This window comes from Podarcis muralis, chromosome 6 (assembly GCF_964188315.1).
Source record: "Podarcis muralis chromosome 6, rPodMur119.hap1.1, whole genome shotgun sequence".
NCBI classification, from domain to species: Eukaryota; Metazoa; Chordata; class Lepidosauria; order Squamata; family Lacertidae; genus Podarcis; species Podarcis muralis.
Genome location: NC_135660.1, coordinates 69,177,345 through 69,198,279, shown reverse-complemented (window position 1 = coordinate 69,198,279; position 20,935 = coordinate 69,177,345). Strand labels below are relative to the sequence as shown.

Below are 20,935 nucleotides of genomic sequence, written 5' to 3'. Positions count from 1 at the left end.
ACAGCTTAAATGGTGAGTCGCTCCTTTATAAATATTGAATAAGAAGCACATCTGGGGTTTGTTGTTGTCTTTGTCCAAATGCCATAGCTGCAGGCCAAATTAGCTTATGCAGATCCTTTAAAAAACAATTGCTTTCTGAGAACTCAGCAAGGGGGGGCGGGCAGAGAAGAAAGGGAGTGAAAGCAAGAAATATACTACCTCCTATATCAAATTTCCGCGCAGGGGTACCTTTACCTTTACCTATATCAAATTTCCATAAGTATCCTGCTTTAAAAACAGTTGAGAGACAAGAGCAATTTCTTTCTGCTTCATACTAGAAGAATTTTTGAGTCCACAGCTCCCTTGACCAACTACATTCGTTCTGTGGCACTGTGATGGCCTGGGACTCAGGCTCAGAACCAGAGGAGTCTCAGTCCGCACCAGATCCTTTGCCTCAGGTGGCATCTGAACCAAGTCTGGGGCCTGATTCTGAAGGAGCCCCAGTCTGCACAGGTTCCCCTGCAACAAGCACCAGCTGGGCCAAGTCTGGGGCCTGAGCCTGCCCTGGCTCCAGATGCGGGGATTACCTTGTTGCCTTCAGCTGGGCAACCACTTACAGCTGCTCCGCTTCCAGTTGGGTCAGGAGAGGCTAAGGCGGCCTCTGGGTCTAGTAACCCACCAATATTTCTGGAGCTGCAGAGACTAAAGTCTGAGAGAAGGAGAGACCTGAGTGCTCGCCTTTGGGCGAGACAGGGAGTTGTGTCACCAGGGGATCAGGACCGGCTGTTACCCCGACAAAGATAAAAGGCTGCCGGACCCCACCCCAGATTGCGGGACCAATGTTGCTGTTTGCCAGAACCTGCCTGGGACCCTGTGGCTGACCTAGCCATGTTTCCTGGTGTCCTGCCTTGGCCCTGTTGGACTGACTCCTCGCGGAATCCTTGGATTCAGGACCGGACCTGGACCACGTTGCTCAGGTTAACCCCCGGGCCCAGCACAGACACCCCTGTGGGCTCAGGGGCCCAGTTATGTCACCCCTTGCCTGCAGAGCTGGCAGCCTCTTACCTTTTTCCGAACAACCTCCCTTGTGGAGTGTTTCCTCAGCCTCCTTTCCTTGAGAGTCCTTCAGGCAGCTGCTGCTGCTGCCCCTGGTCTCTGCGCTGCGTCCCCACCCCACCCCCGCCGAAGAGAGATGCCTCCTCAAACTGCCCCACAGGGGCCTGGGACTTGTCTGCCCATTTCCAACAGCAAAGGCTGGCAGGCTGGCTGTCTGGACTTCCTTACCTGCTTGCTTGCTTAATCCGAGGCTGTCTCCGATCCTGGCAACTGCAACCCCTGGCCAGCCACAGAGGCACCATCCACCTGGGGAGCGTATACCCAGGGCTGATGCAACAGACAGACACACAAGCTTTTGGGAGGCAGAGATGCAAGAAGGCATCAGGGGAGGGAGGGAAGGAAAGAAGGACCGAGGCCAATGTTGCCTGTGGCACCCCTGGCCACCATTCAAGGCACCCCAGGGTGACATGGATGACAACCACTGGCTTAAGAATATTCCATTGAAATGGGGGTTTCAAAGCTCTTCAGAGATGGATTATTGCATCTGTTTGTAAACCAAAAAGTGTGAGGGCTCAAGCTCACCTGGAAGCTGACTGAGGAATCCTTTCACCCAACGTCAGAAATAGGAAGAGCAGCTGCAGGGAGTCACTGGTAAGAGGGGACAAACTTCAGAGATAACACTCTTTTCCATTTGGCTGGGAAACGGTGCTGGGTTACACTTGATATGGGAGAGCCAGGTCCCCAAACTGAACAACGGGTTCAACAATAAATTCCAGGCCTGGTGCTGCTCAAATCAAGACCCTAATTGGCAATCACATTTCCATGAGCCTAAATGGTACATGCAATATCTTTCCTTGGTGAAAAATGTATACCAGAGGTGGGGAAACTACAGTCGCCCAGATGTTGATGGACCGAACTCCCATCAGTAACATGTAGGGATGATGGGAGTTGTAGTTCAGCCATATCTAAAGGGCCACAGGTTCCCCACTCTTGCTATGTATCATCGTTCATGTAGGATAGGAATATCCCTGCCCAGGAATGGTAGCAGTGTTTGAATAAACAGGACCTAGCAGGGGCTAGTTAATATTGCAATGCAAGTTGCATGATCACCATTTCACAAATTCTGATTACTTTCAATGAAGAAAGATTCCAGCATTCACCTCCAGTAATCGCTGTTGGCTCTGTTCACCTCCGTTGGGCAAACAAAACTTTGAAACCATAACATCTTAATGTAATTAATTAGCTGCTTTCCATATAGCACATGCTGTACACAGGTCTATGTGGAAACATCATCAAAGTCAACTTATACAGCACTGTGGGGCTTCAAGATAGCACCATTAAACTGAGCTATGTTTCTGAGTTTCTGTTTTCATTTTGATAAGATGCTTCAATGCTTCTTCACAATTGCATCTCTTTTATTGATGCTGACGGTGCAACGTGTGGGTGTGGGTGTTGAACAGCACACAGTCCTTTGAGAGAAAGAGCTTGCTGGGTCTTCAGAATATGATCTCAGTGGCACTGCCAAGACTCCACGTCACCTTTCAAAACTGTCAGAACTGTCTTTAAATGGCCAGTTGTTTTGTTCTTCAGCAAACCTGTTGCAGACTCTGTTTCTCAAGTTCTCGTTCATCACATGACTCAGGCTCCCTGTTATAGAGTCTCTGGCATTAAAACCTTTCCTGCACACCTATGCGAGATTGTTCACATCATCCTTACTTGCGGCGGTCTGTTTAAGACTGGCTTTTAAGGTTAGTACAACATTCTGAATTATTGACTTCTTTATGGAGAGAAAAATACAAGAACTCTCCAGCGTTCATCTAGACATTGGATTCGATCAAGTTGGTTGGATTCCCTGGAGTGTAAAAGATAACGTGTAATAGTTAGGCCAGATCAGAGCAAAATCAATGTATTTTTAAAGGCATTCACTACAGTGGGAGGGAATAGAAATGTTTTAAACTGTATTGGCTTCCAGACAATGTGTTTTTATTCAGAATTTATTCGGATTTGCTTGTTTATACAGCATCATGTCAAGCAATTGTTATCCCATGCTTTTTCATTGCTTTTACATTGCCTTCCTTGCTGTAGAAAGTCAGGTTATTTTTGAACCAGGCTTGATGCATAAGAGCACCAGATCCAAAACCATTTTAATTGCACAAGCTGAATTTGCTGCAATTCTACTTGCAAACTCGCCACAGTCTAGAAGCGCCCTGTCTCACTAGAAACGGGGGTATTTGCAATTATTTAAAGTTGTTTGTCAAACTATTTTTGCACACCTTTGTGGATTTGGAACAAGGAGCCTGGGTACTACGTAAGCAGCCAAGGGAACCAAATTTCGCTGTTTTCCTAGGAGAGACATCCTTTAGGCATCCGTTGCTCTGCAAGTTGTATAATTGTTTTTAAAACTTTGCCTCTTCTCTTTTTACTCAAGACCATCTACGAAAGAGGAAATGGGGGATCTGAAGAGTCCGTCTGCCAGCCCCTTCACAGGCAAAGACATCACTGTTCTGGCAGGGAAGCTTAAACACATGGCCCTGAATACCCCACTCCGTTTCAGCGCTCAGGCCTTGAGACCCCATTCCAAGAACAGCGCTCGGTTTGGCTGCCTCAGCCATCACTCTTTCTTCTCACGGCACAATCCCCACCCTCACAGAGTCACTCATATTCAAGGTAAACACACAGCAGTGCCATCCTGTACGTTCAGAAGTAAAGTTCAGGCATGCTTTTGTTAGGTAATGAAAATCCGAAAGCGCTTAAATAAATAAATAAAAATGCGCAAATGTTGCAGCACAAAATTGCTGCTTATAGCTGTAAATTACAGTGGCGTATTTATGTGCTTTGCATGCAATAGAATGCAAAAAGTACAGTGTGTGACAATTCAATTAGCTCTTTAAGGCATGCAACAACAACAACAATTCCTCTGGTAATTAATACCCTAATATAGGCTCACCATGCCACAGAAAGAGGCTGTGCATACACCATACATTGAAAGCACATGACCTCTCCCAAATCACACTGGGAATTGTAGTTTGCTAAGGGTGATGGCAACTACAGTTCCCAGGATTCTTTGAGGGGCGTTGGGTGCTTTCAATGTATGGTGTGTACATAGCTGGAGTCTCACCTTTCAGTAAGTTTGAAGGCAGAATTGGAGCCTTCAAAATCCGAAATGGATTCCAGAAGGGAGTTCTAAAGACTCAGCAGGCACACAGGTGAAGAATCTGAGTCTAGGAAATCCTTTCTGAAGCAGAACCAGGTAGCTCCTCCAATCTCTGGTTCAAGCCAGTTTTCTTCTATAATGTGGTTCTTTCCTGTGCAGCTTACCCATGGATGCCTTCTTCTGTTGCAGGTTTGAACGGTGCTCCTGTTTGCACAGTTAATGACGAGTGGTGCGAGCAGACCATTCTGCCACCTCACCCAATGATAAAAAGTCAGATTCGTGCTTCTATTTTGGGGGCGTCTGGGGCTCAGATACCCATCGGAGACCCACAACCTGTTCCAGTCCCCTGGCTATCAACAGGTTAGTATGCAACAGGAATATTTCCAATGCAAGCGCCACACTCACACATGCACAACTTTCCAGGGGTGCACACTGGCAATTTGCAAAGCAAGAGGTTTTTTGGGGGGGACACCTTCCATTCACTTCAAAATGAGCTTTCCCCCACTATGCAAATAGCCCACAGGGGCCTTGATCTGTATTGGGGCTAATAGTTAAACCTTCTACACACACACACACACACACACACACACACACACACACACACACACACCCTATTCCACAAACATGCTAGGGTCTCAGTCTGGATCATGTTCCTCATGCTCAAAATTTGTGGCTTCTGGGATAGCTGCGCAGCCTGCATTCGCTCCATAAGACACACACACATTTCCCCTTACTTTTTAGGAGGGAAAAAGTAAGTCTTATAGAGCAAAAAATATGGTATACATATAAAGCTAAAGGTAAATGACCCCTGGACAGTTAAGTCCAGTCAAAGGCGACTATGGGGTTGCGGTGCTCATCTCGCTTTCAAGCCAAGGGAGCCAGCATTTGTCCACAGACAGCTTGCCAGGTCTCGTGGCCATCATGACTAAACCGCTTCTGGCGCAACGGAACACCATGATGGAAACCAGAGCGCACAGAAATGCCATTTACCTTCCCACCACAGCGGTACCTATTTATCTACTTGCAACGGCATGCTTTCAAACTGCTAGGTAGGCAGGAGCTGGGACAGAGCAACAGGAGCTCATCCCATTGTGTGGATTTGAGCCGCCAACCTTCTGATCGGCAAGCCCAAGAGGCTCAGTGGTTTAGACCACAGCACGACCGACATCCAAATATCTGTGCATAAGGGCACAGATCTGGAGCTGGTGTATTTTGTAGCTTGGTGCTTAGATCAGATACTGATAAGAGTCTTCGGGTGAAGACTTTTTCCTGCCTGTTTGGACAATTACAAGGAAGCTTGTCTCCAAAGGAGAGAGAGCTTTTCGCACAGTCCTGATAGTCGTATGAAACAGGTTTTGGTGTGTGTATGATTTGTTGCCCCGTCTTACGATACCACAGAGAGCACTACTGTCAAAAAGCTCAGCTTAGCTTCCTTCCGAGATCCACTTCACCACCTGCAATCTATCCTAATCAACAAGGGTTGTCAATGCTATTATATCACAGACTGTGCCATTAAATATCATCATGATGAATATTCCTCCTGAGGACACTGTAATTAATAGCACCCGCATTAAAGCAGAAACAGGGTGTGTGTGCGCCTGTTTCTTGAGCTGCCTCACGTGATCTCAGCAGGCTGTAATGTGGTTCTCAGCTGTTTCTGAATCTGCATCAAATTATTGCCAGGGGCTTAACAGATTCCACTTGGGTTCACATCCATACCAATATATACAAAGCATTCTTATACCACTTTCAACAGCCATGGCTTCCCCCCATGGGAAATGCCGTTCGTTAAGGGTGCTGGCAATTGTTGGCCCGTGAGGTCAGCACCCTTAACAAACAATAATAATAATAATAATAATAATTTATTATTTATACCCCGCCCATCTGGCTGGGCTTCCCCAGCCACTCTGGGCGGCTTAAAAAAAAAATATTAAAATACTGTACTACGTCAAACATTAAAAGCCTCCCTAAACAGGGCCGCCTTCAGATGTCTTCTAAAAGTCTGGTAGTTGTTGTTCTCTTTGACATCTGGTGGGAGGGCATTCCACAGGGAGGGCGCCACTACCGAGAAGGCCCTCTGCCTGGTTCCCTGTAACTTGGCTTCTCGCAGTGAGGGAACTGCCAAAAGGCCCTCGGTGCTGGACCTCAGTGTCCGGGTAGAATGATGGGGGTGGAGACGCTCCTTCAGATATACTGGACCGAGGCCAGACAATAAACAGACAAGGTTTATTTGGGGAAATTCATGACAGTTACAGTGGTAAAAGAGTGCTTTGTATGTATGGCATGAATGTGGCCTTATTTCCAAGCTGTTTCTGAATGTTCATCAAGTTGCTGCTGAATGTTCATTTGAAACAATGATCTTCCGTCATAACCCAGAGGCCAGGATGCCTCTGTCAAAACTAGCATATAAGAAATAATAGAACGAGCATGCTAGTTTTGAATGCACAAGGGGTTTTTGTGTAGTGGAACCTTCAGTCTGCCTTCTGAAGTGGTACAGTCCAACTGCCTGCTATCAATATATCACACAAGACTGCCAGTCATGTGTTTTGCCTATAAGACTGTTCCACACATTACACACAGAGGCAAGCTCAGGGAGGGAATCCGCAGCCGATCCTGGCTCCCGCATGACCGCATCCCAGCCGCTTTTGTTTTTATTTCGAATTTGCCATCTTCCTCATTCCTCCCCTCTCTCAAGCAGGTTCTTTGTCCAATGCCTGGCGAGAAGAATTGAGGGAACTTGCTGCAAGAGTCAGAGCCGCCTCGTCCACTGAGAAAAAGGAGGCAGTGAGTAGGAAAAAGGGGGTGGCATTGTGATCCCATCCCCTGGGGCTGATTTGCTAAGGAAGGGGGTGAGCCCAACCCTGGGAATGAAAGTAACCAAGTACAGTGGATGGGAGCAAAAACAGTCCAGTACAATTATTTGTTCGGATAATGAGGAAAAATAGCACTTCTGTTTTCCATTTTGTAACCCTGCTGAGACTTGGGCTGTCTTCTTTAGTGATTCTTTCAGAAGATGACAACTCCTCATTTTGTTGATATCAGAATAAATTATTTCTCATTCAAAGAATACCCAAAGACGAGTTAGTGGAATGCTTAATGTACAGGTAGGGGATGATAAACCCATGGGTACAGTGGATTGGTGTGTCTGACTGTTAACTAGAAGGTTGCTGGTTTGAGCCTACCCAGGGATGGCAGTGGGCAGGATTCCTGCAGTGCAGGGGATTGGATGAGAAAGTCCTTGAGGTCCCTTCCAACTTTACAATTCTGTGATTTTATGATATAGTGACATGATGGACTTCTGTTGAAATGAATAAGCATGCATAACACTCCCCTGCAGAGGGCAAGGAACCTGCAACTTCTAAATGTCATTGGACTCCCAGCTCCCATCATCTCTGTTGGCTAGAACTGATGGGAGCTGGAGCCATCATCTGGAGGTGGACAGGTTCCCAAACTCAGCTCCACCATGGGCTGGGCTGAGACTGAAACTCCAAGAAGATAAGAAGAGCCTGCTGGATCAGGCCAATGCCCCTTCTAGTCCAGCATTCCCATAGTGACCAACCAGGTGCCCATGGAAAACCCACGAGATCTAAGCAACCTCCAGATTTAGGGATGTCAACACTCCAATCCAGCTTACTTCTCTGAACTCTGAGGCTAAGGTCCAATACCAGAGGGCAGGGCACTGTGGAAAGACTGGGGTGATTCCTAGGCAAAGAATGGCATGCAGTTGCTAGCCTTCCCATTGTTGAAACTTTGGCTCCAACTGACTTTCTGGAGCAGCTGCCTGAGCCAATTCTCAATTAAATATTTGTGGCCGGTTACACAAGGCCAACCAAGTACACAACTACACAACATATCTAGTTTTGTAAGGGTTGGTGCTGAAACTACTGGAGGTCAGAATTATGGAGCAGCAGAAGACTAGACTTTCTGGAGCAGCTGCCTGAGCCAATTCTCAATTAAATATTTGTGGCCGGTTACACAAGGCCAACCAAGTACACAACTACACAACATATCTAGTTTTGTAAGGGTTGGTGCTGAAACTACTGGAGGTCAGAATTATGAAGCAGCAGAAGACTAGCACAAATACAGATAATACTCAAATACAGATAATACTGGGACCTATTTAGTCTGCATGGATGGAGTCCAGATTTTATAGCATGGTCATCTAAAGAGGGTGAGTGCAGCACTCAGTCCAAGGCATCGCTCCTAATTATACCTTCCTAAAAACTAATCCTCTATTCAGTTTCATTCTTTTTATGCTTTGAAGTGCTCATGGTTAGGTTTCACCTAACAAAGGAGTTCCCCTGCCTTCATCAACACTTGTTGATTGACTAGGATTAAAGATTGGTAAACACTTAGAACATTTACCTCTTTCCATGCTAATTCCTGATGCTCAGAAGTAGTACACGCATTCCTAACTAGAGGGCTGGCACCTAAGACTAGGAAGGTGGAAATCTGCCCAAAAACCTGCTCCGACCATAACGCTTTGAAAATGGAAATGAGACTTACTCCAATCGGTTCCTTCAGATGGAAAATGAATGACACCCTATTAAGAGATCAGGAGATTGTGAAGAAGGCCCAAAGGACTATTTTGAAATAAACCTGAACACTACTGTGGAAAAAAGAATAATCTGGGACGCAAGTAAAGCGGTTATGAGAGGGTTTTTGATACAACAGAACACAATAAAGAAAAGACTGTGGAATGAAAAAAAGGATAAGATCTTAGATAAGATAAGAGATGGTGAGAAAAAATTGAGATCCAAACCTAAATCACAGGAGGTTTTGAGAGAAATTAAATACTACCAAACACAATATGCTAAACTGATAAATCAAGAAGTCGAGTGGAAAATTAAACAGATGAAACAAAGATCATTTGAATCAGCGAACAAATGTGGGAAACTGCTGGCATGGCAGTTGAAAAAGAGACAAAAACTGAACACGGTTACCAATTTGGAGATTGAAGGAAGGAATATTCAGAAACCAGAGGAAATTAGAAAGTGCTTCCAGAGATACTTCAAACAGCTTTATATGCAAGGGCCACAGGAAGAGACTGAGATAGACTATTTTCTAAAAACTAATGGATTACCTAAATTACCTCAGGAAAAAAGAACAATTATAAATGACAAAATAACGCAACAAGAAATTGAAGGTGCCATTCAGAATATGCAACTAGGCAAATCTCCAGGACCTGACAGCCTTACCTCCAAGTATTACAAGATACTGAAAGACTTTTTGATACAACCACTGATGGAGGTTTGTAACCAGATTATGGAGGGGAAGAAGGCACCAGAATCGTGGAAAGAAGCTTTCATCACATTGATACCTAAACTGGAATCTGAAAAGACTCAACTTAAGAACTACCGTCCCATCTCACTCCTAAATGTGGATTACAAAATTTTTGCGGATATTTTGGCAAGTAGATTCAAAAAAGTGTTAAATGAAGTAATTCATAAAGACCAAGCAGGCTTTCTCCCAGGCAGACATTTGTTTGACAATACGAGGAATATTATAGACATTTTGGAACTTTTGCAAACCAATATTAACACAAAAGCAGTGTTAATTTTTATTGATGCGGAGAAGGCCTTTGACAATATTTCTTGGAGGTTTATGAAGAAAAATTTGGAAGGGATGGGAGTGGGACGGGGGTTTGAAAACGGAATAGAGGCAATTTATTCAGAGCAAAAAGCTAAATTGATAGTTAACAATGTGGTGACAGAAGAATTTAAAATTGAAAAAGGAACACGACAAGGTTGCCCTCTATCCCCTCTGTTATTTATTTCAGTCCTAGAGGTGCTTTTGAACATGATTAGGGAGGACCGGTTGGTGCAAGGAATACAGGTCGGAGTGAAACAGTATAAACTGAAAGCTTTTGCAGATGACTTGGTAATAACAGTACAGGAGCCAGAATCTAGTACGAAAAGAGTTTTGGAACTGATACACGAGTTTGGTCGGGTGGCGGGATTCAAACTGAATAAGCAAAAAACCAAGGTTTTGGTAAAAAATCTGACATCTTTGGAATCAGAGAGGTTTCAGAAAGAGACAGAGTTGAATGTGGTTAAAAAAGTGAAATACCTAGGGGTTAATTTGACTGCTAATTTGAATCTATTTAAAGATAATTATGAAAAATGCTGGTCAGAAATTAAAAAGGATTTAGATACTTGGTCAAGATTGAAACTTTCCTTGTTAGGACGAATTGCAGCTATAAAGATGAATGTATTGCCAAAGATGTTGTTTTTGTTTCAAACCCTACAGATTGTGGACAGAGTGGAATGTTTTGGAAAATGGCAGAAAGACATTTCCAAATTTATCTGGCAGGGCAGAAAGCCCCGAATAAAATTTAAAATACTAACTGATGCAAAAGAAAGAGGGGGGTTTGCCCTGCCAGATTTAAAGTTATATTATGAAGCTGCAGCTTTCTGCTGGATGAAAGATTGGTTACTTCTTGAGAACACTGATGTCCTAGATCTGGAAGGGTTCAATAACGCTTTTGGTTGGCATGCATATTTGTGGTATGACAAGGTAAAGTCTCATAAAATGTTTAAAAACCATATTGTCAGAAAAGCAATATTTATGGTCTGGATAAAATATAAAGACTTACTAGAAAGTAAGACCCCGAGATGGTTATCACCATTGGAGGCTAAGGCCCGGAAGAGACTCAATATGGAGGCCGGATGGCCGAAATATTGGGAAATAATAGAAAAAACTGGAGATAATTGGAGGTTGCAGAGCCTGGAGAAATTAAAGAATAAGGTGCAAGACTGGTTACATTACGCTCAAATTCAAGAGGTGTTTAAATTGGATAAAAAGATAGGATTCCAGGTGGATAAGTCGAAATTAGAGACAGAACTGTTGGAACCAAAGACTAAGGTACTTTCGAGAATGTACAACTTGCTGCTTAAATGGAACACTCAGGACGAGACTGTTAAATCAGCCATGATAAAATGGGCTCAGGATATTGGGTATAACATTAGGTTTGAGGACTGGGAAAGGTTATGGACCACTGGAATAAAATTTACGGCCTGTAATGCCTTGAAGGAGAATATTATGAAAATGATATATAGGTGGTACATGACCCCAGTCAAGCTTGCAAAAATATATCACCTGTCTGATAATAAATGTTGGAAATGCAAGGAGGCTGAGGGGACATTCTTTCACCTCTGGTGGACATGCCCAAAAGTGAAGGCCTTCTGGGAAATGATCTATAATGAGTTAAAAAAGGTATTTAAATATACCTTTGTTAAGAAACCAGAGGCCTTCCTCTTGGGCATTGTCGGCCAGAATGTGTTAAAGAAGGACAGAAGCTTCTTTATGTATGCGACAACAGCAGCAAGAATACTTATTGCAAAGCATTGGAAAACACAAGACTTGCCCATACTGGAAGAGTGGCAGACGCAATTGATGGACTATATGGAACTGGCTGAAATGACTGGCAGAATCCGAGACTTGGGAGAAGAAACAATGGAAGAGGATTGGAAGAAGTTTAAGGACTATTTATCAAAACAATATAAGTTGTATGAATGTTAAGAATCTGCGTGACTTAGAAAATTTCAGCTCCAGCATATAGATTTTGTAAAATAGAGATTTAAGTTATAAGTAAGAAAAGGTTGAAATTTAAGGCAACATTATGCTTAAATTTAAGGTATGAGTAATCGATAAAAATTACTTTAAATTAAGGAGTAAAATATGTGGAAAGTACAAAATAAGGTTTGAAACAAGGTAATAATTTGCTGATATTTTTATTATAAATAATGCAGAGTAAAGGAGATGTGAGGAAGTCCAGTTAGTTATATAAAATTGTATTGAATGGTGGACTTCCTTTTTTCTTGATCTTTTTATTTCATCTCTTCTTGAGCTTATTTTTTCTCTTTTTTTTAATGTATTCTTTCTTTTTCCCCCTTCTTTTGATGTATTCATTTTGGTGAAGGGATTTTGTATGTATATTGTTTATTTTGCATTTGAAAATTTAATAAAATATTATAAAAAAAAAAAAGAAGTAGTACACGCATTCCAATACACATGCATCTTGATTATATTCTCGACATTGGACACAGTCTTTACAAATAACCTCTGATTAAACCTCTTGCATAACCCCTTTCTAATGCACATTGAGACAGTCTTGCAACATATCCCAGTTATAACATACAAGTTCTAATTACATTCTTTTCATTAAACCTAAACATTGAGCACCACAGATCTATCTAGATCCATCCATCCAACTTTACACACACTCTCTCTCACGTACACATCAATCAACCAACCAACCAATCACTCAATCACTCAATCAATCATGTTTAACTAAAAGTCATTACAAACCTTTCACACACATATACACTGTTGGCCACCAGTAGATGGCTCACAAGCCTCAGCTATAAATAAGGATGGGGTTATTTTGATTTCAACATCTAGTACTTTCCCCGTGTCATATTTTGGAGTCTTACGTAAATTTTCTTGATACTGAAAGGACACACCTTTAAATCACTATTACAACATTTAATAGTTGTGGCTTCCCCCAAAGAATCCTGGGGGACCCCTATTCCCCTCTCAGACTGATTTAACAGTCCATCTCTCTTCCCAGGAGACTCTGGGAACTATAGTTCTGTAAGTGGAATAGAAGTCTCTTAAGGACTCTCAGCACCCTTAACAACCTACAGTTCCCAGGATTCTTTGGGGGAAGCAGTGACTGTTAAAGTGGTATGAGGGCCCTTTAAATGTGGCCAAAATGCATTCACAGTGGTTTCTTAAGAAATGTCTTTCCTTTACTGGAGCAAAAATAGGCTCCTGAGATTATGTCCACATTAAAGGTTCCTTATCAGATCCATAATCAGAGAATTAATTTGCTGTAATATATGCTAATAGTGAATATGGGGCAGACTGCAAACTCAATTCAGCAAGATCAGAGCATGCTCAGTAGACATGGAATGCTGATTGACAGATGAGAGCAGGTGGGAAAGGAAAACATGGGCAGGAGGGGAATGGAATGGAATGGCGTATCCTGAAAGACGGTATGGCTGGCTTACTACAACTCTGAACAGGAGCACCATACATTGCAATATTTTGTGTCTGACTTGTTCTTCCATGTCAAGCTCCTCTACTGTAGCTTGTTGTTGTATTTTAAGGCAGAAAAGTCTCGGAGGGAGACGCAATACTCAGAAGAAACAGGACGTCTCATCCCACCTCCCTCTCGAGCTACAGCTTGCCATTCGTCCCGCCGTTTGCACAGGAACAATGCCAAGAATAAAGGCAAGGATGCGACCCTGCTCTTCCGGGACCAAGAACTTATAGTAAGCCATGCATGGAAAAAAAAGGGGCAAACAGACCCTCCTTCTTCTTTTTTAACCTATACCACAAACCAATTACAACTATTTTCCTGTAAATTTATTGATGGAGTAATAAGAAAAGTTTCTGCTCAGTGCTGATTATAAATTAAATTTGATTTTGATGGAATAATAAGAACAGTTTCTGCTCAGAATGGATTAGAAATTAAACATGATAAAGCAAATAATTATCACACAGACACACAAATGTTATGTTTCATTTGCTTTGGGGGGAAAGTTAGGAAAGCAGCAAATGCTTATCTTTTTTAAGAAAACAAAAACAAAATTTATATACCATTTGGTTGTAAGAAATCTAAAACTATAAAGTAAAACATTAATTTAAAAAAACCAGTTAAAAACAGGTGTTTAAAAACATTCAAAAGATGATTAAAATGAACAGTAACCAAAAAAGGGATAAGCACATGTAGTTTGCCTAAACAACAATCTTTCAAACAAGTTCTGAAAAGAGTACAGCGAAGGAACCTGCCTGGTGTCAATAGGTGAAGGGGTCCAAAGTGTAGATGCTGCTGAACTAAAGGACTGATTTCTTACAATTGTGGAATGAGTATTACAGTATATGGCATCAGTAACAGCGCCAGTTTCACAAATTCAAGCAGTTGCATGTGCTTATATGGATTAAGGTGATACTTCAGGTAAACTGGTCCCAAGCTGTTAAGGGCCAATAATAACACACTAGACTTGGCCCAGCCCAGCAGCAAATGGGCAACCAGTGCAGAACTCTTTGCACTTTGAAAAGAATAAAACCTGGTTCTAAATAGCCACTTTCTGAGAGCCCTACATAGAGCGAGTGCCCAAACAGATCGGAGATTCATATGACACAACTTTTGCTAGGCTGTGTAACACAGGCCTGCTGCGTGCTAACCTGCCTGTTTAAGATCTTATTCTCAACCCCCACAGAGTTCATGTCTCTCCTCTTGAATACACAAATAGATTTCGTCTGGTAGAACTGGGGGAAACTGGCCTTAAGTCAACTTTTCCATATCCCATCTCCCAACTTCCAAAAGATGTTGAGGCATCTTCCTGATGGACCTGACTGACTAGTTATTGGCAGGGAACAAGCATCTGTCCACCAAGGCCCTCCTGGATCAGAAACTCTTTCAAAGATTACTGTTGCCAGTCCCTCAGCATTACTGCTACCTTATACCTTATGTTGGTGTCAGGGTCTTGGGTGTACTTCTGGCCAGACTCAAAAGGGATATTTCCCCTTAACATGCCTAGATCCACTTGGCTCATGCTGCATGTGTGCAGGGTTTGACAGAGAAAAGCAAGCTATACCTTGGGCTCTGAGCTAGCTCTGTCCCCTCATAAGTGTTTGCTTTGGACTCTCGGAAAGCACACCTGTCTAAGGATTGAGGGGTCCTAAGGAAAGTGTGGTGGCAACGGGGAAGATCTCACACTTGTCGTGGCATTAGGTTACTCTCCAACACCAAGTAAAAGTTCCCAGGACCTTTCCTGGAATTCCTAAGCATTCCAGCGTTGCCATATTTTTTAAAAAGAGGAGACTATGACGGCCATTCAAAGCAAATAAATGCAATGTGACTCAAATTATACCCCTGAAAAACAGGGACGCGGGTGGCGCTGTGGGTTAAACCACAGAGCCTAGGACTTGCCAATTAGAAGGTCGGCGGTTCGAATCCCTGTGACGGGGTGAGCTCCCGTTGCTCGGTCCCTGCTCCTACCAACCTAGCAGTTCGAAAGCACGTCAAAGTGCAAGTAGATAAATAGGTACCGCTCTGGCGGGAAGGTAAACGCCGTTTCCGTGCGCTGCTCTGGTTCGCCAGAAGCGGCTTAGTCATGCTGGCCACATGACCCGGAAGCTGTACGCCGGCTCCCTTGGCCAATAAAGCGAGATGAGTGCCGCAACCCCAGAGTCGGTCACGACTGGACCTAATGGTCAGGGGTCCCTTTACCTTTACCTTATACCCCTGAAAAAGAGGGTGTGTCTTGGAAAAAGAGGACACATGGCAACCCTAATTACACTAAGATAGGTCTCCATACCTTGCTGCCTGCAAGCTACTAGGTATAAATGGAAGCCCACCAAGGGTTTGACCAGCGTCCTCATTCTGACCCCTGCCTGGGACTGCGGGGAGAGGCGTGGGGAGATTGCACAACGAATGGTAAGGTAGGGCAAAGTTCTCACCAGCATAAAAATTACCGAGATAAGCCTGTGTGTATACCCTCTTGACCCTGTTGTATCAATGTCACTCTGACCCCAGTTGTGCTGACACTTTCCCACTGTACTCTTCTGCCAACAGATTTTGGAGCTGCTCTGTCAGATCCTGCAGACAGACTCCTTGACTGCGATCCAGCAATGGCTGCTCATGGCTGCGCAGAGGGGTAAGGTGCATGCAGAGCCTGCAAGGAGCAAAAGCCTTTGGAAATGTGCATTATCTCTACTTTGTTATCAACTATCTCCCCCTATTAACACCCATTGCAGCTCAGTGGGTTGTTGTCTAATGCATCAAAACACTCAGGGCATGCAGCACGTTTGCAATGCCACCTTGAAGCATAGGCCTTTCCACACATTACAACACAGCAGCACCCGGGGGATTGCAGCAGAATGTGCAGCCGACAAGTCAGTCCTGATTTTCTGGTCATTGTTTCCGGCTATGTCTCATTTGCAGATTATATAGCCCAGCCGATGTGGTCCATGCGTTGGTACCCTGGATCACTGCAATACACTCTTTGTGGTGCCACCCTTAGAACTGGCCTGGGAGCTGCAGCTAGTGCAGAATTTAGCAGCTCAGCTGTTGACTGGGCTGGGCTCAGTGGCGGAGCAAGCCGATTGGGCGCTGGGGCAGCCTGGGGATGGGGCCAGCCACCCGCAGGGGTGGGGCCAGCTAGGGCAGGATGCTCCACAGGGCCTCAGAGGAGTCTGCCTGCCTCCTCCCACTCAGCCGCCCTACAGCTGGGGAGGAGGCAGTGGGTGGACTGTTTGGGGCAGCATGGAGCCTGCGGGTGCTCAAGCCGCCGCATCACTCCCAGGAGAGATGCGTGGCTCAGGCATGCTGCAGGCCCCGCGGTGAGTGCCGCCTGGCAGTTTGTCACACACACACACCCTCAGTGGCGACACCCGGGGCGGGGCAGCCTGCCCTCCCCGCCCTCCCCTTCCTCCACCCCTGGCTGGGTCATCGAGACCGCACACATCACCTCTGCTGAAATATCTGCCCTGGCTGCCAATATGCCACCAGGCCAAACACTTTACCTGCTGGACCACCTCACTCCATATAGCCTTGCCAGACCATTAGATCATTAGGAACAACACTTTTGCCAGTGGTGCATGGTGGAACTGCCAGGAATAGGGCCTTAATAGTGGCAGTGCCAAAAGCATGGAACTCCCAACTGATATTAAGCAGACACCCTCACTATTAAGCATTGGACACTTTTTTATTCATTCAGTATTGTGACTCAGCTGTGTGCAATCTGCATATTATGAACAGTTTTCTTTGTTTTATTAAGTTTATGTTGTTTTATTAGTGTCTTAGGCACGTCACCCTTTTTGTGACTTAGCAGTATATGAACCTGCATGATGAATAAACATAATAAATTAGATTCCTAGATATGCACCTAAATTAGCAACATAGGAATAATTCCTATTAAGTGTGGTTCAGGCATGTTAACACCTGTACAACACCTTCCTCAAGTGACTTTACAGCCAAAGTGAAAATGCAATAATAAAATCACATAAACGTTATTAAGCACAGTCCTATCACCAGCGTTGCCAAATGCCTGGGGAAACAAGTATGTCTTTGCCGGATGCTGAAATGATGACAAAGTTTGTGCCAGTCAGGCCTCCCTGAGGAGAGCATTCCATCAACAAGAGGCTACTACAGAGAAGGCCTGTTCTCTCATCACCAACCCTCAGTTTCCAAAACTTGGGTCTCCAGCTGTTTTTGGACTACAATTCCCATCATCGCATATCACTGGTCCTGCTAGCTAGGGAAGATGGGAGTTGTAGTCCAAAAACAGCTGGAGACCCAAGTTTGGGAAACCCTGCTCTATCTAGATCCCCTTCAAAGATCTCAAGGTCTGGGCAGGTTCATTTGGTTATTTACAAACTGATAGTTTTATATGGGAATGATAACTTGTGGGCTAATTCTTATTTATATGTGAAATTGCATGCAGAAAAAAAAGAAGGGCAGCTGGGACACACCTATTTATTTTACCTTAAAACTGTGCAGGTGAGATCTTTGGATTCCTAAACATGTCCTCTCCTCTCCCTGCAGAAAAGGACCTTGTCATGGGATTGTTGCAGACGGCAACTGCCAATTTACATCTTGATCCCCAGGAGCTGACCACAAGCATGGAAGAGAGACTTCCATCACAGTTGCCCCCAGATGCCTCAGGATTTGCCTCCAAACCGCGCAGCTTTGGGAGAAATCATGTAACCAGGTGCCCTCTTTGCAAGTCCTTTGAATGTTTGCTAAAATGAATTTCTGTTGCATATTACAGAAAATAACTAGACAGGTTATGGGGGAAAGTACTACTTCTTGACACAGCACAGACTTAAATCATGGAATTTGTGCCCACAAGAGGTAGTGGTAGCAAGCAACCTGGATGGTTTTAAAAGAAGTCTAGACAAATTCATGCAGGGTAAGGCTACCAATGGCTACTAGCCACCCAGAGTGGCTGGGACAAGTGGCTAGGATGGACTACAATTAATACATTCTCATTATTGCTATCATCTTCTACTTCCAGTAGAACTTCAAACCCACTGGTTATATGTGAATATGAACACAGGGCTGGATTTAGGTTTGATGAGACCCTAAGCTACTGAAGGTAATGGGGCCCTTTATATGTCCAGCTGTCCTTTGTCAACAACAAATTGTCACTGTTTTTCATGTTGAATATATGCTATATGGAAATTTATGGACCTAATAGGTATCTAAAGCCATTTGCACATAACAAAATATGTATTTTATCAAAGTAATGGTTGAACTGAAATACAATTAAGAAGAAGTATATTAATGGTGAAATTGGGGGGCGGCAAGAGAGTGGGGCCCTAAGCTATAGCTTGTTTAGCTTATACATAAATGTGGCACTGCATGAACATTAGGGACACAGCCAGCAGACTGCTACAGTCTCCTCAGCATCATTCCTGCTGGAAAGAAACCATTTCAAGGGCTATGCAAATGCTGAAGATGAAGAGATTGTCCAAGATGATCACAAAATGACAAAAGTAGTTTTCATGCCAGGAATGTTGGTCAAGGTGCATAGCTTCTCTTATAACCATGTTGGCCCTGGTTTATTTTGTTGCAGGCTGTCTGTTATGAGACAAAAACAAGAACCTATCCCAGAAGAAGAAAAGCCAGGTAAAAACAAAAACAAAAAAAAACCCTGTAGAAAATGCTGTGTTTTCATTGGAAAGTGCAAGGCATGAAGTAGGTGTCCCTGCGGCAACCAGTGGAAATGCCCTGTGTAGGGATCTTAAGCAGGAAATTAGCTGCTGGATGTGCTTCATGTGGGTTGAGAATCAGCCTCTAGACTCAGAATAAGCCAAGGGCACAGAATAAGCCGATTACACAGCTCAGCTTCCAACATGTTCCCAGCAAACTATTTCCTATGAGGCCATTTGCGCAGGGTACGCATATGCCCCTGCTTGCTCCTTAGGCTCAGTGAACTACCCTAAGGTGGAGGAGCAGGACTGCATATGTATTGTGTAAGCACTTAATGTGGAATTATGCTTCATGCCTGGTCTGTGCATGCTGAACCACACGGAGAGCCAACATCGTGCCCTCCTGACATATAATTACAGCAGGACTTATATAATTACAAAATGGATGGCACAATTGTTTCCTGTATTTCTAAAGAAGGAAGGTGTTCTCACCTGGGGCCTGTGTGAAGTCAAGCCTTTGGTGAGCTGCATCCAGAAAAGCGAAAGATGCTGGCACTTCCTCAAAAAGCTTCAGGTTTATCAAAGTGATCTTTGACTTAGGCAAGGTTTTTCTGTTTGCGTTTTCTGTCATGGCAGTGGGCCCAGTCAAAATCAGCCATGCTCCTACACATAGGACACGACTTGATATTTCGTAACCAGCAACTGGAGAAAGAAAATTAGCCATGTATGCTTCCCATGGGACTTGATAGATATTTGTAATTAACATTCCTTACTGGTGAATGTGACCTGTTTTTAAATACCAGGCTCCCTGATCCTTCACTGAAACTGATTGATACTTTACTGTTCTGTTGCTAACAAAATTTCTCCTGCAGATTACTTTTCCTGAGCGCTTCCCAGCATCTTGGTCTCAAGTTTAGGTTATAGTCAGTTCCGGCCTTACTGTTAGACAGTTTGAGGGGACTCCTTCATACTCCATATATATTTTTGAATACCATTAAAGGGGTGAAAAGTTGCTTATTGCTACTTCCCCGTCCCCACACACAACTGAGTGGGCCTTTTGGATCTTTGACCTCAGGCACCAAGTTAACTTGGATTATCTTTCTGCTTCATATTTATATAACCCTATTGAATTCTCTGCTGATTCTGGCTTACTTCGGTGGATGCAAGCAATCAGTCAGTCATCATTCATAATATGCTACCTAATTGCCCAAAGGAGGTTTGGAAGTCTGGTGGTATGCCTTTATAGTGTTTAGGGTAGCAAATTTGGGCAGGGAGTTTACAAAATGTGGCCATAATCTCTGGTTCTCATTGTTAAGTTGTGGGTGAACATATCAGAAGACACAGCGATTCTTCAAACAGCTCTTGTTTATTCACAGGCCAGAACTGAACTGAAGGGTTCAGTCAGCCTGCTTATATAGAGCTCCAGTACATCGTAACTGTAACAACTTTTCTAAAACTATCCAATCACTGAACGTCACTTTTTATCCCTTATTTGCATAACTATCTACAGTATCCCCCTGCTGGCCCAGGGTGAGAACTTCAGTACGTAACACTCATATCCACTGGAAACACATTAACCAATCCATCTCATTTGTGCTTTCCATTTTCAGTGCACATTGGCTCTGCAGAGGTTCTCCAGTTTCACCCCTCTGCAGATGAAAAGCAAAACCAATCAGACCAAACCAATTAGAAAGAAACCTTCCTCCTGATGTGACTACTCTTGCTGCTCCAGCTTGTAGTGTTACCGCTCCTGCTACTCACCCAATGGCAACAATGCTGCAAGAAAAAGGGCTTCTTTAGAAAAACCCGGCATCTCAGAACGTGCCTCTTGGATTGAGGCACCGCAGTCTTCAAGGGGGATGACATTTTGAGATATTGTTCAATGAGACTCTGCACAATTCTGAAACCGTTGGAAAGACCCATTCCGCTGTGTCCTCCTGTGTTCCAGCTTGGTATTCAGCATGATTCAAGAGAGGAACTCCAAGAAGTTGCAGAATGATGAACATGGAAGGTGCACCTTTAATGGCATGGTGCCTATTGTAGGACGATTCTGAACTTTGAGACAAGGACTCAGAGCCT

At 43.9% G+C, this 20,935-nt stretch overlaps 1 protein-coding gene across 1 annotated transcript in view; it reads left to right on the top strand.

Moving 5' to 3' along the window:
- Positions 1–3,467: 3,467 nt before the first annotated feature.
- TBATA (thymus, brain and testes associated) overlaps positions 3,468–20,935 on the top strand; it is a 37,478-nt gene continuing 20,010 nt past the window's right edge. The window contains exons 1-7 of the mRNA XM_077930515.1: positions 3,468–3,702; positions 4,379–4,549; positions 6,888–6,973; positions 13,303–13,467; positions 15,777–15,858; positions 17,748–17,913; positions 18,781–18,833. Coding sequence (XP_077786641.1) covers positions 3,483–3,702; positions 4,379–4,549; positions 6,888–6,973; positions 13,303–13,467; positions 15,777–15,858; positions 17,748–17,913; positions 18,781–18,833 — 943 coding nt within the window. The 5' untranslated portion in view covers positions 3,468–3,482. The remainder of the gene's footprint in view (positions 3,703–4,378; positions 4,550–6,887; positions 6,974–13,302; positions 13,468–15,776; positions 15,859–17,747; positions 17,914–18,780; positions 18,834–20,935) is intronic.